The 24,325-nt window shown below is 51.6% G+C and overlaps 1 protein-coding gene across 1 annotated transcript; it reads left to right on the top strand.

Moving 5' to 3' along the window:
- The first annotated feature begins 1,631 nt into the window (after positions 1-1,631).
- SDC4 (syndecan 4) lies at positions 1,632-21,359 on the top strand. Its single transcript, XM_046678778.1, has 5 exons — positions 1,632-1,785; positions 13,860-13,998; positions 15,150-15,196; positions 15,970-16,168; positions 19,320-21,359. The coding sequence occupies exons 1-5, from the start codon at positions 1,717-1,719 to the stop codon at positions 19,469-19,471; spliced, it is 606 nt and encodes a 201-aa protein (XP_046534734.1). The 5' UTR covers positions 1,632-1,716; the 3' UTR covers positions 19,472-21,359.
- Positions 21,360-24,325: the final 2,966 nt, after the last annotated feature.

Here is a 24,325-nt window from a genome sequence, read left to right as displayed (position 1 = left end):
TTTACCAACACACTACTGGCTGTAGGTGCTGAGAAAACTTCTTCACTTAAAGAAGTTGGTGGAAAGGAAAGGAGTTTTGTTATAGCAACGTGATGACAGATAACCAAAATCGCATAGTAATCTATCATCAAAAATTACTTTTAATGATCTGTCTACTGGCAACTAGATTAGGCCCTCCTTCAATTCTGTGGAAAGCAAAGATTGCAAAAACCATCATCTGACTTGCAAAAGGATTTCCTATTCTGACATGAAATTCATTCATTTTCTCAGTTTATTTCTGAATCCTAGGAAGGGTATTGAGAACAGCTGAAAATAATTGCTTACCTTTTAATCTGTGGGGAAAACACGATCAGCATTTGAAACTTGCTGTACTGTCAAGTATTGTGCCTCAGAAGATTTTCAACTTTTGGTAATAATTAAGGGATGGACGAGGGGAAGTCACTCCCAACTCTTCACAAAGTAGATGAATTCATAATATGCCAACAGAGGCCAGACTACCCTGGTTCTGAAGCACGTTTCAGCTTTAGAAAGATATATATATCTTAGAAAGTTATATATATCTTAGAACTATATATATATTTTAGAAAGATATATATATCTTAAAAAGAAATATATATATATGTGTGTGTGCATGCATATATATATATCTTTATACAATATAAATATAAATATGGGAGAGAGGCAAGGCTTGGCACCTTTGGTACTTTGATTGGTTATCATAGGATGCACCCACCCCAGTAATAATAATTCCAACAGTACTTGTATTTGGGGCCCCGAAGTATTCCCCCCCCCCCCCCCCCCCCGCCATGTAATGTTAGGAGGATGCAGGGGTAAGGCATACACACCTTTCTTATACAAACGGTAGAAGAGATCCAAGAATGGAGACAAACTAGCAGACCAGTTCTCAGAGAGATCAGACTTTTTAGGAAGTTCAAAATCTGGGAAACGAATCTCTTAAAACAGAGGTCAGTCACCCAGAGACCAAAGTCTGCTCATTGCTTGTTTTCGTTCAGTCCACTACTGAGAATGGTTTTGACGTCTTTAAATGTTTGAAAACAAGGTCAAAAGAAGAATGATACTTCGTGACACGTGAAAATTGTATGAAATTCAAATTTCAGAGTCCGTAAATAGTGTTTTATTAGGACCTAGCCACACTTACTCTTTTAAGTATTTATGGCCGCCTCTGAGCTACATCGCTAGCGTTTGAGTAATTGTGACCGAGACCGTATGGGCCGCAAAGACTAAACTATTTAGCTCTTTACGGAAAAAGCTTGCTGACCCCTGCCTTAGAACTAACCTTGCTCAAGACCCATTTGGAAAGTCTTCTGTGCTCTCAGAGGGGAGGGTGCCCGGTTTGAAGAGCGCCGGTCTAATCTGAGGACCTTGGGCTAGTGCTTCCTGTCCGTGAGCCTCAGTTTCCCCAACTATAAGATGGAGTTGGACGCAGTGCTCTCTGGGGGCCGGCTTAGCAGGGGATCAAATTAATAAAGAGGGCTGGGGCCGCCTGGGCACCGGCAGGCGCGCACGGAGCGCGTCCCTCGGGGTTTCCAGCCCCGCGGGCGGGAGCAGCGCCCCGGTGGCCCAGCTTTCCCGGGGAATTCCGGGCGGGGGGCGGGCGGCGGGGGCGGGCCGGGGCGGGGCCGGCCGCCGCCTATAAGAAGGGCCGCGCGCCAGCCCGTGCCACTCTTCCGCGCGCCCTCTCCGCACCGCGGCACTATGGCCCCCACCCGTCTGCTCGCGCTGCTGCTGCTCCTCGTGGGCGCCCAGGCCGCCGCCGCCGAGTCGGTAGGTGTTTGGAGATCCCCACCGGGGGCGGCCCGGTGCCTCCTTTGTTCCTGAGATCCTGGGGTCGGGGGTACGCAAGGGGTTGCGTCGCCCCCAACTAGTAGCCCAGGGCCGGGAAACTTTGTTGAAAACTTGGCTCCGGGGTCACAGGGAGGCTCCCGGGGGTGGCTCCTCCGCGCGCCCCTAGCCTGTCGCTCTTCACGCTTCCCTCTGACCTCAGCCCCGCCGCGGGCTCCAGGCTCCCAGTGACTAAGCCGGTGTCACTTCTCCCTCCCACACTCTCGCCCCTTCCCTGGTGATCCCGGGGCAGGCTCGGAGCCCTGAATCCCCTTCTTTGCCCTCTGGGCGCCCAGAGCGGGCAGCTCTAGAATCCGAGGTGGCCTGGGGATGGGGGGCTGCGTGTATCTAGAAGGGGGAGGGGTTTAGGGTTCAGTGGGGCCTTGTTTCACACACGAGGGAATGGAGAACTGAGCCCTGACTCACTTCTGGCCCCAGTCCTGCACTGGCTTGTGCCTTAGGGCAAGGCCCTGTCGCTTCTGAGACTCAGTTTCCCCATCTGCACAAAGGTATGGGGAAGCAGGGCAGGAGGTGACCAGTGCGCCTGCAGCGTCCCTACAGAGTTGGGAGTCTGATCTTTCAAGGGCCGAGGGCAGGGATGGTTTACGCTCAGCACCTCACTAGTAGTTGTGCCCCTGCTTTCTACAAGAGGAGTGTTTATTTCTGCTCAGCTGCAGACTGCAAAGTCGAAGCACCCACCCTGAGCTGGGTGAAGGGGGCCAGGGGAGAGAAGGCCTCAGTGAGTCCTGAGAAGCCTCTCCGTGTCATTGGCCACTGGTCCCTGTCATAGTTTATAAAGCCCTGGGCCACCAGAAGCTCCATTTATCCCAGCAGTAGCTGGGGAGGAGGGAGGCAATCTTATCTGGGAGGTGGGTGCCTGAATTGCTGGGAGAGGCCATTTGCCCCCCACAAGCCTGGGCTTTGTGCTCTCTTCTGTGCCCTTAAGCACCCGTGTTTGTGGGGAGCAAGTCCGTGAAGTTTAATCATTAATGTCATTTCCTTTCTGGGGCTCCTGTTTCTCTTGGCTTACTTAGGGGAGAGTCGTTTCTACCTGGTAGGCTCTTGTAGAGGAATGAGTGAGACCCTGAGCAAGAACCGCCCCCAACCTGAGCAGAATTGCTAGCACTCGGTGATTATAGCAAACATTTAGCGCTTATGGTGTGCCTGGCACTTTTCTAATAGCTTTCTAATGGTTGTTGTGATGGCTTATCAACTAGCTTAATTCTGCCTGCAACCCTACTGTTTACCGTTTTTACACTGGTCCTGAGGCTAGAGAGGTTAGCTAACTTGCCCAAGGTCACACAGCTTTTAATAAGGGGCTGAGTCAGATTCAAATCCAGGCAGGCAGGCTTCAAGTTCTGCGCTTATCTTAACTGATAGTCTGATGCTGCTCTGAGTGGCTGCTGTTGTGTCCCATTCTCTGGTAACTCAAGACTAGTGTAGAGTCTGTTGAGCTTTTGGGCTGACCGGCCTCAAGGAATTCTGAGGTGAAAGGAAACAGAGACCCAGGGGGAGGTCATGACTTCCCCAAACCCTTGCCAAAAGGTTAGTGGCTGAGCCGGAACTCGAACTCAAGCCGGCTGTTCCCTCGTGCAGTGCCGCAAACTAGGCCCCGAAGGATGTGTTGGAGTCACCAGTTGGGGAGGCATTGGAGGAATGCCATGTTGGGTCCCGTTGGCCTGGGCAGTGTGGGGAAAAGAAGAAAAACCCAGGAGGTTGTGAGGTCACTGCATGGGCAGCCACATGCCAGTCTCGGATCAGAGGCTACTGAGCCTGCAGGTGCTTCAGACTGAGGAACAGACAGCTGTGTCCTGGGGCCAGTCAGAAGGATGTGGTTTGGGGGAGGGGGCTGTGCCAGTCCTGAGTGTGGTGGCCTTTCAGCTGGGGGAGACGTCAGCCCTGAGCAGCTGCTTCCTGAGAGAGGAGTCCATCTCTCTCATTGTGACCTCAGCGCTCCCCTTCCTGGCTAATGTCACAGACCTTCCGTCTCTAATTGGGTCAGAGGGCTTCCCTTTTTGCCTGCCCCCTCTCCCCACCTTTCCTTTCAAGGTTGTGGCCAGAAAAATCAGACCTTGTCACAGCTGGGTTAAACCATAGAGGTGATCTGGTCCACCCTTTTCTTTTTGCAGGTGGAGAAAACAGGCCCAAGGAGAAGGTTTTGCTAAGAGCAGTTATGATTAATTGAGCGCTTTCTGTGTGACAGGTCTGGTGGTTTTTGTTTTTGTTTTTGTTTTTTTGCTGAGGAAGATTCACTCTGAGCTAACATCTGTTGCCAGTCTTCCTCTTTTTGCTTGAGGAAAATTGTCACTGAGCTAACATCCATGCCAGTCTTCCTCTATTTTGTATGTGGATTGCCACCACAGCATGGCAGCTGATGAGTGGTGTAGGTCCACACCCGGCAACTGAACCCGGACCACCAAAGTGGAACTTAGCCACCAGGCTGTGGGGCTGGACCCCAGTGCATTTTATCCTTACAGAAAACCTAGCATGTAGAGATTATATTAGGTCCATTTTACAGATGAGGGAGCTGAGAGAGGTAAAATGGTCCACTTTGGGGTAGCAGAGAGCATCCAGGCCATGAGAATCTCTGTCCAGGAGTCCCCCTCCAATAGTGTTGTTGGGGCCCCTCCCCAAATTTTAGCTTTAAGCCAAAGGCCTGCCCTCCCTTTGGGTGGTCCCTCCCCCCCACCCCCCTTTTGGTGCCACAGGTTTTGGGAAAGGAACCCAGGCAGAGCACCCAGACTCCTCTCCGTTTGGCGGGGCTTGCCATCCTAAACCAGTTCTTCCTGTCCAGCTGGGAGCATTCCCCTGAACTGCTTTCCTGCCACTCCCTCCCTGGCCAATTAAAGGCAGCCTTGTTTTGGGAGCTGGACCCCCCCCCCCCCCCCCGCCCACCTGCCAGAGGTGTTGCTGCCCAGGGGCACAGCCCACTGACTTGGCACCAGGCCCAGTCAGTTCTGGGGACGGGCCCCTATCCACCGGGTGTACTCTAGCTTAGAATGTTTGTGGTCTTCTTGAGAATTCTCTCCTTGATTGCACAGAAGTAGGGGTGGGGCGGAAGCCCAGGAGGTCTAGGACCCTTGAGTGACCAGTGAGAGCTCTTGGAAGTTCTTAGAAGCCCAGAGAGCTGTCAAGCACCCAGGAGAATATTTTGGCCACAGATTGGAGGGCTCCATGTGGTTGAGTCTCTTTCTCTGAATTGACATCCCCCATCTGTACAGTGAGGGATTTGAACTGAATGGCCTGGAGAGCCTTTTCCAACTCAGATATTCTATTAATAATTTAGTACCTACCCTTTGAAAGGGGCTGTGGAAACCTTAAGACATCTAAGGCATTCCCTCTCTTAAAAAAACTTATGGTTCATGAGGGAATTAATATGCTTCACCATGTTCTGAGCCTCCCCCCAGTACCACTTCCACCCACACACCCAGGGCAGGAACTCTGCTCTGTTCATTTTTAGTGAAATACCTGTCCCAGAGTTAGTTCTCAGGAAACGTTTGTATGGATGAATAAATAAACGCATGTGTGAACTTCATTCTAAAAGGTGCATCGAGGTTATTTATCACTAATATGAATGCCTCCCAGTGATTCTGGGAGGTAGGTATTATTATCTCCATTTTTATGGGAAACTGATGCTCAGAGGAATGTAGTGCCTTGCCAAGGTCAGAACCAGGTCTGTCTGGATAACACAAGGTGTCTGGTTTGAGCATCCTCAGAGAACATTCCAGATGAGGTGATTGGCTGGGTTTGAAGGTAGATACTTGGGTCCTACTTCTGAATTGCTGGGTGGCTTTGAGCAAATATGCCCTATCTCTGGGTCTCAGTGTCCCCAACTCTGAAATGAGGTGGGACCAAAGCCCTGTAAAGGTGCTTCCTGCCCGGATTACCCACTGACGGGGGCAGGGGCCCTTCTTGGCCTCCTTGGTAAAGAGCCTAAACAAGAAGAGATGTTGGGAGGGGTGGCAGAGACATTCAGCTCCTGCCGTCCCCAGCTCCTGGAAACAGAGGACCCTTCCAAGGACTTGGAGTGCTGAGCCGGCCTGAATGAGGAGCTGGGAGAGCCAGCCTGGGCTTCCCGCCTCTGTTCCCTTTGGGGAGGAATTGGCTCCTAACTGTCCTCAGCCTCCTGGACTGGGGGGCATGATTTCCAAAGGACTGTTGAAAATTGGGGGAAGGGGCTGGACAGGGCTCTGTGAGTCACTGGAGGAGAGCAGTAGCTGGCCTGCCTGAGTCACTCGTTTCCTTTCAACTTCTTGGCGAATAGGATGACTCTATGGTCGGGGTGTCGGAATGGGCTCCAGAATTTATCCTGTCCTTTGGGAGCCTATTAGAGATACCCTGCGTCTCAGTGTCCAGGGCCTTGAGGGGACATACAGGAATACTTGTCCCAGGCCCTCAACATTCCAGCACCTTGCCTGTGTGTGGACTTTGACGGGGTAGAGTTCAGCCAGTCCTCAGAACTGGTCTTTTGACCTCTGCAGGTCAAGAAAAGCAGGTAGAGCTTTTTCTTTTTTTTCCTTTTTTCCTTAGAGCAAAACTGAGGCTGCAACTGGTCTGAGTTCATGGAGCAAAGCTGGTGCAGTCCAGATTTGACTTGACCCCAGGAGTGTCTGATTTTTCTGACATGCCGCCTCCCCGCCCCCTGCTTCCTGGGACTGGCTGGAGGGCACCGGGACGCCAGACCTCGCTGCAAGGGTGTGAAGTCCACTCCTCCTCCTTGCTGCAGGGTTCTAGATGGGCTGCCTCAGCTTCCCGGTCTGGGAGGAGATGGTGGTAAAGCTTATAGGAGAGGCTGCAAGGAGAGCTCCCTGTACCCCGCCTGGGAGGGAGGAGGCCAGGTGTGCCTGGACCTTTGACGACCCCACCCCAGGGACCCTGGAAGCTTCCTCCCCTCCCCCCAACAGCTGCGAGGTGGGCAGGGAGGAGTCTAGGGTGGGGCTGATGGAGCCCAAATCTCTTATTTGTTTGTCTTAGAAGTGGCTGTTGGCTAATTATCCGATGGGTTTATATTTAAACAAGAACCAGTTCCTGGCAGCTCCACCCCTCCTGCCGGGATCTGTAGGAACCCCCTGCTGAGCAGTTTTCAGCCTGGAGGGAGCAGGGTAGGGGTTCACAAAGGGTCCCAGACAAACAGGACACTGCCCAGGACTTGGGGTCACCCTCCTGTGTTGGAGGGGCAGTGTTCTGTAGGAGGAGGGAGGAGGGGCAGAGTTCCTAATCCTGGGGAGGCTGAATGAATTGCAAATAGCCCTCTGGGCTTGAGGGGGTTGTGATGGTGGACAGAAAAGGTACAGTGTTCTGCAAAGCTAGTTTTCATTGTGTGGTGCCTAGAGAGGGAGGAGGAGATGGCACGTGGCAACAACTGGGGCCTGATTTAACCCCAGGAATACAAGAAACCCGACTTCTTGGGCTGTCTTGTTAACTCACTGGTGACCTTTGGGTGTGGTCCCGCACCTCGAGGAGCCCTCTGGCTATGTGTGCTGGAGGCTGGGTGACTGTAAAGTGGATACGTTTCACAGCTGAGTCCCCATCCCAGCTGTGCCGATCACCCAGGGACACACAGTTATTAAGTCACTTTGCCACCGTGAGCCCTAATGTCCTCTATAAAACACCTGTGTCACTTGAGGGTCATAATTGGTGTTTAGCAAACTTGTAAAGTGCTGCCTTAAGTTTGGTTTATTATTAGCAGCTAGACAAGGGTTCTTAACCTGGCCAGACGTTGGCTTCGGGGAGGTGATGTCTGTGTACCCGTTGAAAATGTAAGCCGATGGTTACAGTTCTTGGGGTTCAAAACCTTCTATCCTTTTCAGAGGGCTCCAGGAGTCCCCAAAAGATCACTCCGTGATCTGAACAGTTTGGCTTCGGCCTTCTACAGTCGTCATTCCCCCTACCCAGGGCTGCTGCTCCCCACCCCGACCCTGGGCCAGGCCCTCCTACTCAGCTCCCCTCCCCCATCCTTCAGGCCCCGAGCTCAGCTGCCCCAGTTTTCTCTGGCACAGTACAGGCTGCTAGTCAGGTGACACCTGGGGTAATGGAAAGGGGAGGCAGGGAGAGGCTGGTATGTGTGGAAACAGTGACTTGGTGGAGCCCGGCCGGTTGTGGCCAGGCCTGCAGGGACTGGCTGTACTACTCGGAACCTCAGGGCGTGGGGAAAGGGGTGACAGAAATAGGGATACTCCTTGCCCTGGGGAAGCCCGCCCGGCCGGGAGATGTCTGTGGGACAGACTGACCTGGTCTGGAGCGGTGGTTCTCCGAGTGGCGGGGGAGGCTGGGAAGGGGCAGGAAGCCAGCACCCAGGGCTGATCTCATCAGCGAGGCAAGACTATCGGCTCTGCTCTGCAGAACACGAGAGGGAGGGTTGTTTACGTCCTGCCCACGGATCCAGCAGGGCCCTCGGATCCGCTGCCTAGATTACAAACCCCAGCTTCAATGCACCTCTGTCTCTGCGGCCCTGAGGGAGCCAGCCCCCTCCCGGCTGTCTCCACCGGTAATCGGAGCAGTGCCCAGCTTCGTTACCAGGCCTCCAGACAGAGGGAGGCTTGTCTCTTTGAGAACCGTCTTTTACAGGTGGGGAAACTGAGGCCCAGAGAGGGGACTCTCCCCAGATCACCCAGGGAGTTAGTGACAAGGGTACTGCCTCAGCTTCTGGCGGGGTTATGTCCAGAGGCTGCAACAGCTCCCGCCCCCTTGCCTAGCTGGCACCCCAGGATCCTGGAGCCCTTGCTGTGGGAATGGGCTGCACTGTGAGGGGAGCTGGTGAAAAGCTGGCTGCTGGCAGTGCCCAGCCTGGCTTCTCTCTCGAGTGATTGTGTTCAGAGTAACCTGACCTTGGAGTGACATTCGAATCCCCACCTCTCCCCGTCCCCTAGACCTGGCTTAACCCTTCAGGTACCAGAGTACCCAGTCATGGATTGGTGTGTGGTTTCTTTCTGGCTTCTAGATGTTTTCTTCATCCCCGGGGCAAGTCAGGAAATACTCTGGGGATACAGGTCCCCAGGTAGAACTTCAGGTGTCTCTGGTCACTGCCCTTTGTTCCTTTTGGGAACATACAGCTGGTCTTCCCCCTGCCTCTGTCTGCTTAGGACAGGCACTCAAAGTTGTGTGACCTTGGGAAGATCTCTGCCCATCTCTGGGTCTTTTTCTCTTGCACAATCTTAAGGGACCTGGTTGGTTGGTCTCTGGTCTCAGAAGCAAAATAAGAATGTGGATGTCCTTTCACAGTTTGCAAAGCACCTGCCCATCCACCGACCACCTTCTTTCTAGCAATGGAACTGCTTCTATCACTTTTCCCAGGTCTCTGACCCGTTGAGTACTAATCTCCTTAGCCAGAAGGAAGGCAGGTCGGGATTAATAAGAGCCAGCTACTCACTGAGCACCTGCTGTGTACCAGGCCACATGCTGGGTCTCTTGCACACATTAATGCATTTTCACTTAATCCTCATCATCCTGCACGATGCTACCAGCCCTGGTTACAAAAAGAGGAAACTGAGGATTCAAGATGTGCAATAACCCCGAGGCTCCTAGAGTTAAGAAGCGGCAGGGCTGCAGTTTGCTTGTACATCTGCCCTTATGGGTAAGTGCTCTGGTGGTAAATCCTTCGTTGGTCTGCCAAGGTGTAGAGTCCTGGTTGTGGTCCCCGGGTTTTGCTCATGCTGGGGGATATCTGACCTTTTAGAAGGGGGATGGGGGAGGACAGTGACTGTATCAGTAGCCCCTTCTAGGGGCTCTCCTGCCACGGTCACGCTGGTGGGTTTAATAGTTGGAGCCCAGGGGAATCACCATCCCCCCTCCTTCCTGAATTTGGCTTGCCCAGTTGCCCATCTGGTCTCACCTCCGGAAATAAGGGTAAAGTGTGTCCTTGACCCTGCCTCCCCTGGGGAAGATCAAGGTGAGGGAAGGCTCTCCTCCCTCCTTTGCCCCCACCAGTTCACATTTAACCAAGCCTTGACCCTGAACTTTTCCCTGGTGCCCCAGCCAAGTTTCTGTTCTTTTGTTTGAGCAATATCACTTTCCCCTTTATTTACTCCCTGGCCAGGGGAGGGGGTGCCCTGGAGCCCTGGCCTGGCAGTGTGTGCTGTGGCTTTGGGGTTGGGGTGGGGAGGTGAAGCGTGGGTGGCAGTGAGAAGCCTGGCTGTGGCTAAGGCATGGTCTTGAGAAAGATCTAGGTTCGAATCCAGTCCCAGCACTGTCCCTTTCTAGCTGTGTGACTTTGGATGAATGAATCAGCTGAACCTCAGTTTCCTGCAAAAAATGAGTAAAGCACCTTACAAGGCTTTTGTGCCAATAAAAAGAGCTTAGAGAGAAGCACCCAGCTTGGTGTCTGGCATGTGGTGGATACTCATGCTAGTTACCCAGTCTCCATGCCTTTCCTGGGTGACTGAAGCTGTGGGACATTGGGGTAGGGTTGGTGACCTTTTTCTAGCTTCATGCCTGTAGGCTATGGACTGCGTGGGGGGAGTATATCTGGAGTGACAGCTGCAGTCTGTGGATTTGCTGAGACCCTTAGGAGCAGCCAAAACCCTTGAAGGGGGAGGGAGGACAACTCCAGCCGGGAGCCAGGAGACCTAGGTTCGAAGTCCAGCTCTGCTGCCAGCTGTTTGGGTGACCTTGGCAAACCCCTTGTCTTGTCATCTGTTTGCTGGGTTATAAAATGGGATGGTTGTGTTCTGTGGCCTCAGATACCTTCTGTGGCAGGTGCTAGTCCCTTTGGAACAAAACAGCACCCAGCTCTCTTCTTTTCTATGGATAGTTTAGGGAAGCATCCAGCATCTCTAAACCCCCAGGCATCAACCCCAGGTGCCCACCATGGTCTGGGGGACCCAGGCCCACTGCCTTATTCAGCTGACGATTTCTGTTTTGTGTCTGTGAGAGGAACAAAGAGGGTGCCTGTGTGTGCACACACATATGAACGCATGTTCCCCAGGCAGGGGTGGGTGAGCCGAGAACAAACCACAGTCTTAGCCAGGAGCAGGGTGGGGTCCTTCTCTGGTCAGGGCTGGGCCTGGCTGCTTGGTGGCCTGGTTCTTCAAAGCCACCCCAGACTGAATGGGCCTTGTCTGAAAAGAGGGTGGGGAAAGGGAGGGCTGTTGCACACACAAGGGGTGATTGCCCACAGTTCATGGAGCTTGGTCCAGTCTTGCTGGCTCCCACCTACTTGGGAATTTCCCTCATATCAGGGTCATGGGTGGGGAAGGGGCCAGAGAGGGTACTTCTGGAGCTGAAGAAGGGTTTAATTTCCTGTGTCTTCCCATCAGCCTGACAAAGCTTCTCCCTTGACTTGCTGTAGGAGGGCACCTATGCTCATCCAATGCACAGCCTCAAGGGACCCCTGTCCTTAGAGCCTGGAATAGGTGTCTGGCCAGGTCTAATCCTGGCCATGCCGCTGATCCCCGGTGTGACCTTAAACAAGTTTATTCTCTCTGGGAACCTGGTATAAAAATGAAGGGTTAGGGATGACCACAAAGAGTGCCGAACTGAGAATAAATCTGGGTTTCAGCCTCAGTTTTGCTGCCCACTTGGCTACAAGCTCATCATACCCGCCAACTCTCTGTCTTCATTTCGTTAATGTAAATTGCGGGTAGTTTCTCGCAGCCAATCAGCGTTTTAATCCCATGGGTTGTTTTGAAACACCCCTTAGCACTTTCACATACTAAAGGAAGGGCAGGATGCGGTAAACAACATTCTGTGACTCCGTGACTCCTGGGGCACAGGGAGGGTTGGGGAGGGTCTCAGCCTGAAACAGCCCAGTGTTGGGATCTCAGCCCCTGCTTTGAGGACTTTGAGCTCTGACTCCACACAGCCAGTCTGGTCTCCAGGCTGGGTCAACAAGCAGCCAAAGTACCTTCTTTCCCTCTTGGGCTGGATTTGACCTCCACTTAACAGGGCTCCCTCCTAGCCTGGGTAGGCGGGCACTCCATGTTCACGTGTGTTTGTGCGTGTGTTTATGTGTATGTGGTTAAAGGCTTAGGTGACCTATGCCTGGGTTCTGGTCCTACGCCTGGGTGCGGTCACTTTCGGCCTGTGTGACCTTGGGCAAGTGACTTTATCTTTCTGAGCCTCCTGCCCCGTTTCCACTTCTGCAATAAAGATCTATTAGGAGGACCTGCTTCATGCTAAGTGGTTAGCTTAGTAAGCCATGGAGATCCTGCTGTTTCCGATTCTGGGCCCCAGGGGAATTTGCAGCAGGAGATGGGGATAGGAGCGCAGGGACCCCACCCTAGGTACTGGCAGCTTGCGCAAGCACGGAGGAGCCTTTTCCTTCAGCTGCCAAACCAAAGCCACAGGCACGGGCTGTGTGCGGGGGCTGGAATTCCAGCTCCAGCAGCTCAGCAGCTCCTGATTCTCGAGTCATGAAGTCATCCCTAACCAGAGCTTAACCCCTTCTGGCTCCCCACCCCCACGTGTGCCAGGCGCTCTCTCCCTTCCGGCGGTGGGAGGGGCAGTGCCTGCCCGCCACCTTCCTCCCAGCCTGAGACTGCTCCCTTCCCGGAATCCAGCATGTGCCCTCGAGTGGGTGGAAGATAGCACCACAGTCAGGTCCACCCCCTTCTCCACGGAAGCCAGTGGAGAGTACAGGAGGAGCCTGGGCGTCTCCTGAGATGGTAACCTTGTCTTAGGAACGGATATTCCTTCTGAGGCTCCCCCGTATGTCACCGGTAGTCTCAGCTAAGGGAAGGACAGCCTGGGCAGTCAGAAACAGACCTGGCCTCTTTCCACTCAGAACTCTGTAGCTAACTCACTGTGTGACCTCGGGCAGGTTACTGCCCTGTCTGGGGCTCAGATTCTCTCAAATTCTATGAAATGGAAAGCCAGGAACTCCCTGGCCTCTCCAGCTGGTGTTCTGTGGTTCCGAGCAGAGCCCTTACTTCTCACAAATAGGGACTCTGGGAAACAAGATGAGAATGTCTTGGCGGGGGCGGTGTGTTGAACTTAATCGAAACACTAACTCCTCTGGGAAATAGTAGGCACTTTAATATTTGAATTAATTAGTGGAATAATGAACTTTGCCCGGGGCAACAGAAGCCTCAGCCCGGAAGCTAAGGGGAAGGGTGTAGGCATCTCAGCTGCCTCCTCTCTGCTCTCCGGAGCTCTAGGGGATGGAAGCAGGGTCGCTGATGTACTGTATGACCTTGGGAAAGTTCTCTGCCCCTGTGGACTTTTGATACTTTCCTTTTGAAAGCTTCTCAGTGGGGTGGACCTAAGATCCTGCTGTGACCAGCTGGGTTTTCCTGGGGGCTGAGTGGCACTTACGGGTGCTGGAACTGTGCCCTGCACGGTGCTGGCTGCAGGACAGATCCATGGGAGATGTTTGTAGGCTGAATACAAGCGTGCGCTTATGCACTCTTGAGTCACCACGCTTGGACAGCGCCCTGACCTGAGGCTGTCCTGGGGTGTGCGTGAGCCAGCCCTGCCCCTCCCAGCCGAGTCTGACTCAGCTGGGAAAGGTGTCCTGGACTGGGTAAGACCAGAGCCAGCAGCCCTCTCCCTGCCCTGGGTGAATCAGCTGTGAATGAATGCATCATAGGACCCTGGAGTATGGGATCCTTGGCGGCCTGTGTGGGTGGGGAGCCCTGGCTCTGAAGTCAGGCAGCCCTGTCTGGAATCCTCACTCCTCCATTTGCTACTTGTGTCACCAAAAGAAAATGATTTCATGTCTCAAATGCCCAGTTTCCTTAGCTGTAAAATGGGGTTAAAGAAGTGCCTTTAGAGTTATTAAGAACAGGGACTGACATGTAGCAAATGCTTAGTAAATACTACCTAGTAATATCTATGTTCTGATTATTCCCACCTTTATGATTTTTATTAGCCCAGAAAGGTAAAGAGACTTGCCTAAGGTCACACAGCAAGTGAGGGGCCAGGACGGATCCAGGATCCAGGTCTCCAGGCTTTGGCCTGATCCCCTTCCAGCACTCCGGCTTACCTTCCTGAATGTGCAGTTCGCTGCCTTTCGAGGCTCAGGGGCTGTTGGAGAGCACTGGGGGGCCTGTTGGCTGATGTATCTCCTCTTTTCACCCTAGATCCGAGAGACCGAGGTCATCGACCCCCAAGTCCTCCTAGAAGGCCAATACTTCTCCGGCGCCCTGCCAGATGACGAGGACGCTGGGGAGCTCGGGCAGGAAGCCGATGACTTTGAGCTGTCTGGCTCTGGAGATCTGGGTATGGAGGGCATGGTGGGCAGGCCTGGGGCACGGGGCTGAAGGGGATGTGGCCTCATCTCCTAGCATGGTGACCATGCATGGGGACTTGGATTTTGGGGGAAATTTTTCTCCAGTGCTCCTCTTCCCTCAAAAAAGAGCAAACAAAAGTAGCTGGATCAACCCTTTGCACCCCTGAGACCCTCCCCTGGCTAGTTGTTTGTTGCTTTGGGTTCATTTGTAGCAGTAGGTTTTCTGAGCACTAGCCTCAACCTGTCCACCTTTGGCTGAGGGCATGGGGGTAGGGGTGGGGATGGGGAGGTCTGATGGAGTGTTTTTCTTCCTTTGAAAAGGAAAAGAACCAGTTCAGAAGCCTGGGGACATGTGTAGGCAGAGGTGTGGATGGGGAACAAAGATCAAGCCCCTGCTTGGTGGTAGGGGCATGTAGGTGAAGGGGCCAGGCCTTTTGGGGCTGGACCAGGGCAGGTGCCTTTCCTGGTCTTCTGTGACTTCTGGCCCTCGCTGCCGGGCCACATAGAACTACCGAGAACCATCCCTCCTATGTGCAGGCTGTTATAACAATTCCAAGTTTGAGCTTTGGAGTCCCATGGTGCCTGAGCTCAACCTGCGCCTCTGTGGCCTCCCAGCCTTGGTTTCCCAATCTGTGAAATGGGAACAGTAATGACAGCACATCAGTGTTGTGGGGACTGGACTGAGTTAAAACTCTTGGCTCGTATCAGGCGCTCAGTAAATATTTTAATATTGCAATTTCTAATATATCATGTTGCAATCTAGAGTGGACTCAAACAGTCCCCCGGGGAGCTTGTTAAAAGCAGATTCTGCTTCAGTGGGCCCTGAAGTTCTGCATTTCTAACATCCCCCCGGTGATGTTGTTGGTCCCTGGATCCACACTTTACAGAGCAAGAGTTTGGAGCTGACGAAGCATCTGCTCAGCTACCAGCTCAGCATTCCTGTGAAAGAGCCAGGGAGGCAGGTCTTAGGAGCCCCATTTTACAGATGAAGTGACTGAGGCTGGAGTGGGAATGGTTACCTGCTGGACAGTGAGCATTTGGGGGCTGTTTGTGAGTTAGGACTCCCACCAGCCATGGCGTTGGGAGTCATTTATCTGGGGGTAACTGACCTCACACTCACACAGCCTTTATGACCTTTCAGATGACTCAGAGGACCCCAGGATCTTCCCTGAAGTAATTCACCCCTTGGTAAGTAGCTAAATGCTTTTGCCTCTCGCCCCTTGCTTCTCTGTAACACCTGTTAAGAGGAGCAGAATAATGAGGGTCTGACCTCACTCTGCAAGAAGGCTTTTATTTGCAGCCCTGGGCTCCTCTGGGGCAGGACACCTGTGGGTCATGGCGAGGCCATCCCTCCTGCAGGGATAGTTACTGTCAACACTTAATTTTGTGCTTCCGACCCCTTCTCTGCGCTTCTAGGTATTTCCCAACATTAATATCAAATTATAGACACAGTTCTGGGTACTGCATTTTTCACTGAAGGTGGTCATGAATATCTCCCCAGATGATTAAATGTTCTTCCTATTCATTTTTATAGGGTGCATAATCATATTTTACCTGATTTCCCTTATTGATGGAAAAGTTTGTAAGTTTTTGATATTCTAAAGTTAGAATACCACAGCAGGCGTCTTTTACACAAATCTCTGATTAGCTCCTTAGGACAGAATCCCAGAGGCAAACTTGCTGCCTTAAAGGGCAAGCAATTTCTGCAGTTTTGCCAAACTCTCCTCTAGAGTGGTTTCTAGAATACCCCCTGGCCAGCAGTGAGTGGGAACCCCTGCTTCTCTGCACCCTTCGTCACATTATTCATTCCCCTTTGGGGACAGACCTGCTAGAAAAGTTGAGGGTACAGACTTGACAGCATGATTGTTGAGAGGTTGTTGGCCGATTTCTGCTCCAGTACCACATGGTACAGCCAGAGATGTGGCGGCTGAGTGTGTCTCTCTTCTCCTTCCCTCATCCAGGTGCCTCTGAGTAACCACATCCCTGAGAAGGCAGGGCCTGGAGACCAGGTCCCCACTGAGCCCGAGGAACTGGGGGAGAATGAGGTCATCCCCAAGAGGATCTCGCCCTTTGAAGAGGACGAGGATGTGTCCAACAAGGTGTCCATGTCCAGCACTGCCCAGAGCAGCAGCATCTTTGAGAGGACAGAGGTCCTGGCAGGTGAGGTCATGTGCTCCTCACAAGATGCCTGGAATGGGGAGGGGGCTCAGTGGGGTAGCGCTGCAGGCAGGGATGCCTCTAGCCCACGTGGCTCCTTGGCACCCCTTCCTCTCAGGCTCTCAGGGTGCGCTGGGGCACTGAAGGACTACACTTCCCTAAGGGGCCCCCTCTGACCGTGCAGCCTGGTGGAGGGGAGGACTGCGGATCAAAGGCTTCTGAAGAAGAGACAAGTAGAGTCCCTCGCTTGCCTTAAGTCCTTCTCTCTTATTTTCAAAGCTCTTTTACAGCCTGGGTTTGGCACCTGGGGAGTTAATTATTGAAAGGTAACTTCTCTTGAAAATTTCCCTTGAAAGCCCCAGGCTCCGTAGGGTTGGGCTGGCTTCCCCTCCCCCTACTCTATCACTTGATAGCCTGTTACCTTGGCTGAGAAACTTTCAGAAGCTCAGTTGATGAGGGGAGCCTCAGTTTCCTTCTCTGTGAATGGGTACAGTGACACTTCCTTGAGCTGGTGTATTGACTCCATGAACAATAGCATCTGAAATAACTTGGCAAACTATAAAAGGCTGTTCTGATTTGTTAGTATAATCTGTCATTAAATTGACCCTTCAGGGTATGGGGCACACAGGGAACTTTCATGTGACAGATTAAGAAACTGAGGTCCAGAGAGGGTCAATGTTTTGGCCTCAGGTGAGAGCTGCAGGGTTCTTGACTGTAATGTGCTGTTGTGGGGAAAGTTCTGTGCCAGTGTGAGGCTTCAGGAGTGGCTCTGTCAAGCCTGACCGTGGGGCCTTCAGCCGGGGTGGTGGTGACTGGCTCCCTTTCTCCTTCCCTGGCCACCTTGGGGTCTCTAGAGTTGGCGGGGGGGTGGCGGGTTGTCGGCGGGAACTCCCTTTCTGGCCACATTTTACAGGCTGACAGCCACTCTGTATGAACCAGCCGGGTGAGTGGGCACCCTGGACCCATGCTAGGGAACTCAAGTCTCCTGGGAACCAGCTGGGCCGGCAGCTCTGAGGAGGCTTGCGGTGCCAGGAGAGAGCCCCGTGTCCTCCTCCCTCTGGGACAGATAAAGGATCTTGCCTGCGTCTTGTAGACGAGCTCCCTGGGAGTTTCACCCCAGTGACTTTGGGCTCAGCTCAGCCCTGACCCTGGCCTCCTGGTACTGGAGCCAATGTTTGTTTTTTTTTTATCTTTTCCTTCACTACTTTCTGTGTGATGTGGGCAGGGTGGGGGATGCTGTTGGATCTAGAGGGGCCCTTAGTGACCAGTTAGTCTTAGGAGTTTCACACTACTTGGTGGCAGTAGTTCAGAGGTAAAGGCTCATCCGTCTTTCTTCAACCACAGTTTCCCTTTCAGCTGGCACATGTGGGATTAGCAGACCAACTAAGGCTTCTACTGCTTTTAAAGAAAAATTTAAAAACCACTGATCTGGTCCAAGCAACTGTTTCTTAGACATGGGGAGACCGAGGCCCAGAGAAAGCAAGCTACTTGTTTTGGGTCGCATAGCAAGAGACGGAACTGAAGCCACGCCATCTCTTAAATCTTCCAGTTGAGAATTAAACAAGTGTAAGATCCTTGTGTAAAATGTTACATTGTTGAGCTAGCTGAGGTTGGACCCTCCATTCCAGTAGCTTTTAAATAGCACCTGGGCGTTTATCAGGTGCTTACTATGTGCCATGTGATGCATGGGCCCCCCTCATGGAGTCCCCGGAACAACCGGATCAGACAGGCATAGTTATCCATACTCTTTACAGATAAGGAAACTGAGGCTCGGAGAAGCCAAACCACTTGTCCAAAGTCACAGAACCAGGAAGTGGTAGACCTGGCATTTGAACCTAGGATTAGAGTCACTTCTGAGACTGTACTTGGACCTTGACCTTGTGGGAAGTCCCAGCACAGACCCAGGGTTGAAGTCATCAGAGGGAAAGGTGATGGAGACAGGGATGGGGTTCCTAGGTGATATTCCATGTGCTTTTTCTGGCATCTCCTGGGGACTCTTTGTTGCTGCTTTTTCATAGTTTTAGCCCAGAAAGAACCTTACTTGGCTCCTCTGTGCCATTGTGCCTCCATTCTGTGCATAGATGTGGAGTGTATGTGGGGACAGAAAATTAATCTTCTTAGCCTGAGTAAGACCGAATTAGGGGACTCAATCTGCCACAGAAAGGATTCTGTGAGACATCCCTGCCCCCTCAGCGAGCAGGAATGAGCCATTCAGGCCACCTGGCATGGTGCAGCAAACACAAGCTCATCTGAGGTCGAAGCCCACATCTACCCGATGCTAGCCAGGTGCCCTGGGCAGTGCTCCTCTCTGAGTCGAACTGCGAGCATCATTTATTAAGGACTTAGTCTTGTGCCAGGCCTGATTCAGGGTGCTAGGGACACAGATAGAAACCACAAAGGTTTACAATTAATAAGCATCGAGCATATGCTATGTACTGTTCTAAGCACTTTAAGTGGGTTAATTTATTTAATCCTTAGGACAAACATATGAGAAAGCTACTATTACTTCTACTTTGCAATAGGAGAGAGAGGAAGGAACTTACCTAAGATCACACAGCCAGTAAGTGGGAGAAATGGGGGTGGAACCTAGACCTTAACCACTGAGCTACGTACGTAGGAACATAACCCACCATATATAATTATCTATAACATAGTCGTGTGGACATATTAGTATGTTACAGCCGTGTGTGGTAGCGTATACCTGTGTGTACAGAGAATGTGTATACCTGTGTATGGAAGTATAGGCCTGCATAGCTTCGTGTGCACACAGGCACAGCTAGAGCACACTGTGCTCAGCACCGTGGGGTAAGTATGTCTAGGGGGATTTCCACAACCTGCAGTTTTCCTAGCTCCTGGCTCAGCCCTAAGCTCTTGCTGGGGAATCAGCCTGGTGTTTGGAAGGAGGCTGCCTTTGGACTCAGGCAGATGTGGGTTGGAATGGTGGCTTTGTCCCTCTGGCCCTATGGTCTTCAGTGACTTATAGTGACCCCCTTCTCATAAATGAGGTCATGAGGATCAAATAAGGCTGCCCGGCACAGGTGATGGTGATGGTAAGGATGTCCAGTTGTGAGAGGACCAACTGGGGGCCGTGGCAATGTATCCCGAGGTCCCAGAGACCAGCTCTCATCTCCCCTCTCCCCTCTCTTCTCTCCAGCTCTGATTGTGGGTGGCGTTGTGGGCATCCTCTTTGCCGTTTTCCTGGTCCTGCTGCTGGTATACCGCATGAAGAAGAAGGATGAAGGCAGCTACGACCTGGGCAAGAAACCCATCTACAAAAAAGCCCCCACCAATGAGTTCTATGCCTGAATCTTCTGCATGGGCACCAGCTTGGACTTTAGCGGGGAGGGAAGCCGAAGGATTTTGAAGGTTGGCCATTGGGGGAGGGCAAGCTAACACTGACCTATCAGCATCTCCAGCTCTGTGTCCGGAGAGACGCCATCTTCTACTCTTCCTGCCTCCTCTTGATTCTCTGGGCCTCGATTGTCTCAGCAGAAAAATGGGGTTAAACTTGGCCTTTCTGAAGGCGAGTCTGGGACTGAATCGTTTCTTAATCTCCCAGTTTAGAAGCTAGGCCTAGCTTAGAGCCTATACTGACCATGCCTCATCCAGAGCCCCTCTGAAGCTGTTGTGTGAGTCCTGCTGGAGGTCCACCCCTGGCAGCCTCCCTCCCTTTCACAGTCCTCCTTCTGCTAGGAGCTGGGAGAAGGGACTAGAGCCATCTGCATCTTGAGATGTGTCCATCAAAGGGCACTTGTGACCACACTACGGGAGTCACTGTGGTCTAGCTCGGGCCATTCTAGGCTCTTTCAAGTGACTTTTGGAAATGTTTTATTTGGAGAGGGAGGGGAATCCAAGAGGATGGGGAGAGGAGCTGAAAGTTCATACTGAAATAGATTTGTAGAATATTTGTAAATCTATTTTTAGTGGGGTATTTTTTTTTTTAACAATTCATTCCTTTATGCAGAGCCTCTTTGCCTGAGCAAGAATGAGCAGATGCCGAGGTCCCTGCTCTCGTGCACATTTCCACAGTACCTGCTAAGTTTGTATTTAATGGTTTTTGTTTGTTTGTTTCTCGAAAATGAAAGAAGAGCCTGAGATATGATTTTTATTATTGTTTTTTTTTTACTATTTATAGCTTCAGACAGGGCCTCCCCTTCCCTCTTTCTTCTTTTTCTTTAAAGCCCTTCCCCATTTTTTTTTTTTTAATACTTCCCCCTCCCCTGCTCATGACCTTGGCCCTTTCTGAAGCTGCTAAGAAGTAGCTTGTACTGAAACATAGTTTTCTAGCAGATCCCAAAATATAATGGAAGGGATGTTGGGATATTTGTATCTCTCTTCTTGTAATATATTATTATTCTTCCTTGGTTCTAGAAAAATAGATATATATATTTTTTCAGGAGATAGTATGATATTTCCAGTTTGAAGTTGGCCGGATGGTTGAGTGAGTGAATTTTTGTGTGGCTGAGTGGATTTTTACCTCTTTCTTTGGCCCTGTTCCTGGTGCCTTCTCCTGATCTGGCTGGAATAGTTGAGGGTGGATGATTCCACCTTCTATCTAGCTTTTAATTTAGCACAGCTGGTGTTCCTGTAGATGCTTTCTCCAAATTTAAGAGAAAATTGGAGAGCTGCACCATCCAATATGGTAACCACTAGCCACATGTGGCTATTTAAATCAATTAAAATTACATAAAGTTAAAAATTCCCTCCTCACTTACACCACCCACATTTCAAGTGCTGAGTTGCCACATGTGGCTAGTGGCTGCTGTACCGAACATGCAGGCAGAGACCATGTCTATCTCTTGGACAGCACTGCTGGAGAACTAAACTGACTTAACACGTCACAGTCCCAGCTTTGCTGGGATGGCCTTTGTCTCCCTGGGTAAAGAGGGGGATGGCGGCAGGGGCTGATTAGGCCTTAGCTCCAGAGCCTGTTGTCTGCGACGCCTCCTCTCCAGAGACGAGAGGCTGGTGGCTTAGCCTGGGCAGGCCAGGTCGTCTCCTGACCCCACTGGCTGGGTGGAGGGAATGATCCTCGCTTCTGCACCCCTCACCACAGGGTCCCAGCTGGCTGGGTCCTCTTCCCTGTGTTCTTCTCTGGCTGTGTTGGGAGTGAGCACCTCTTCTGTAGCCACTTCACACTGTTGTCTGTTACTGATTTTTTTGATAAAAAGATAATAAAATCTGGTACTTTCTAGATTGCCTGCCTTTCATTTTAAATGTCATAAGAAGTCATCCTTTCCAGGCTCTGTATCCCTTGATCTCAGTGGAGCCTGAGATAGTTGCCCTGACCAAATGCCCTTCCGGATGCCAGACATGGGAGGGGGAGAAGTAAGAAGCCAGCAAGGACCTGGAGAGGAGGGAAGAAAGTCAGAACGCCCACGCCCACACTGAGCTGCAGCCTGTGGGGCGTGTGGCGCCTACCTCAGTGTTTTGTTTAGGCGGCACCGTGTTTAAAAAACAAACACTAAAATCCTTGGATTAGTTGCCAGCTATAAAATGACGTTTCCCATAAAAATCCAGATTCCCCATTTCCCTTAGAGGAAAACAAGATATGGCAACGATCAGGCCTTGCTGACGGGCGGGTGCCTCGCTACAGTCTCTGTCCACCTACTTCACTCCTGTCACCTGCATGGCCTCTGCACACACTCTTGTTAGTGGGCCCTGGACAAGTACCACTGATGCCTCTCTTGATCCTGTAACAACCCTGTGAGGTGGGTAAGATCCTTTTCACCAGGGGGACAACTTGCCCTTGGCGTGTCCATGCCAAGTTAAACCTTCATGCCAGGGCCTTGCCGTTGGTGGTCTTCCCTTGGTGCCACGTGGCTCACGTCACATGTGCACATGCCAGGAACCCACTCTGCTTTACGCGTTTACCCATTTAATCCACAACTCTACACAGTAGGTGCTATTAGTATTCCCATTTTACCGAGGGGGGAACTGCAGCTCAGGTTAAACCCACAGCTTACCAACAGGAGAGGTGGGATTTGAACCCTGGCCATGGGGCTCTGGAGTCTGCTCATAACCACACTGCCTGTCAACGGGATTATGTCACCCAGAACCCCTTTACTGGGGGCTCCTTGGGCCTCACAAGCTTCCTCTGAAGCAGTGAGTCTGGTTTCAAATTCTTCCCGAGGCCCCTGCTACCCTTGTTTTCCTGAGTCCCATGAGGCTTGAGTGGGTTTCTGTTCTTTGTAACTTGGGTTTTGCAGAAGGCCCTCGCATCTCTTACATCTGTACTGCCCAATACAGTGGCTACTTACACTTAAATTAAAATTTAAAAAATTAAAATTCAGTGCCTCTCAGTTGCACTAGCAGCCACATTTCAAATGCTCAATGGCCACATGTGGCTAGGGGCTACCCTATTGGATGATGCCGATGAGGTGGTTTCTGCTGTCGTAGAAATTGTGTTCGGGCCGTTGGATGCTGTAGGACGGTGAGTCAGGACCTTTCGAGTTGGATTTCAGCTCACTGGCTGTTACCTTGTGCTCCAACAGCCTACGGGGAGGTAGGTTAGAGCCTGCTACACAGTAAGTGCTCAATAAGTGGCACTTTAGTCTCATCAGTGCCATCTTTTCGGTAAGATATTAGCTCCAGAAAGCCCCTATATTATCTATTACTGTGTAAAATTACCCCCAAACTTCGGGGCTTGTGACAACAATAAATATCTCATGTTGTTTCTCTGGGTCAGAAATTAGGAGCAGGGGCTGGCCCCATGGCCGAGTGGTTAAGTTCGCGCACTCTGCTGCAGGCGGCCCAGTGTTTCATTGGTTCGAATCCTGGGCGCGGATGTGGCACTGCTTGTCAAACCACGCTGAGGCAGCGTCCCACATGCCACAACTAGAAGGGCCCACAACGAAGAATATACAACTATGTACTGGGGGGCTTTGGGGAGAAAAAGGAAAAAATAAAATCTTTAAAAAAAAGAAAAGAAATTAGGAGCAGCTTGGCTGGGTGATTTTGGGGTCTCAGGAGGTTGCAGTTAGTGTCGGCCAGGGCTGCAGTCATCTGAAAGCTCGACTGGGCTGGAGGATCCACTTCCCAGATGGCTCACTTGCACGTCTGGCAAGTTGATGTTAGCTATTGGCAGGAGGCCTCGGTTCCTTGCCACAGGGGCCGCCATAGGGCTGACTGACTTGTCCTCAGGACACCGCAGCTGGTTTTTCCCAGAGAGTGAGCCAAGAGAGCCAGGTGGAAGCCTCAATGCCTCTTATGGCCAAGTCTTGGAAGTCACACACTGTGACTTCCACAATGTCCTATTGGTCACACAGGTCACCCTTATTCACTGTGCAAGGAGACTACAGAAGGGCAGGAGTAACACCAGGAGGCAAGACTCATTAGAAAGCCATCTTCAAGACTGGTTACTATAGCCACATTGCTGCTCAGCCCTGCACAGGGGCTAATTTATCTGGAGAGCTAACTCTGAGTGGCACTTGGTATAACAGTATTTCTGAGAATTGGGCAGGGGGTGCAAAGTGGGTTTTGGACAATATTGGGCCATTTTTGTTCATAATCCTGCCAATCTTCTGAGGCAGCAGAAGCAATGAGGCCTGAATGGGGTGATTCCTTCATGGGGCGTGGGAAGGCCTACAAGCCAAATAGATTTTCCCTTCCCAATAACTTGCTATGCACTTTTGGGGAGTAGAATGGGCAGAATTCTAAGACGGCCCCCAAGATTTCTGTCCCCTGGTGTATACAACCTATACATTTGCCCTGCTTGAGCGTGGGCAGGACCTGTAAATACGATGGATGTCACTCCTATGATTAGGTTACATTAGATAGCAAAGATGAAGGGGTTTTGCAGATGTCATTAAGATTGATTTTTGAGTTAGCCAAAAGGGAGATTATCATAGGTGAGCCAGACTTAATCATTGAAAGCCCTATAAGAGGATCTGGAACCTTCCTGCTAAGAGTGATGCTCTCCTGCTGGCCTTGAAAAAGCTGCCATGAGTTCTACAGCTGCAAGGACATGAATTTTGCCAACAATCATGTGAGCTTGGAAGAGGACCCTGCACCTCAGAGAGATGGCAGCCTGGTCTGACACCTTAGTTACAGCCTCGGGAGACCCTGAAAAGAAGACCCAGCTCAGCTGTGCTTGGACTCCTGACCCACAGAAACTGTGGGACAATAAACGTATGTTGTTCTAACCAGCTGCGTTTATGG

The sequence above is a fragment of the Equus quagga genome, chromosome 12 (genome assembly GCF_021613505.1).
Source record: "Equus quagga isolate Etosha38 chromosome 12, UCLA_HA_Equagga_1.0, whole genome shotgun sequence".
In the NCBI taxonomy this organism is placed as follows: Eukaryota; Metazoa; Chordata; class Mammalia; order Perissodactyla; family Equidae; genus Equus; species Equus quagga.
This window is presented reverse-complemented; position numbering and strand designations above follow the sequence as displayed.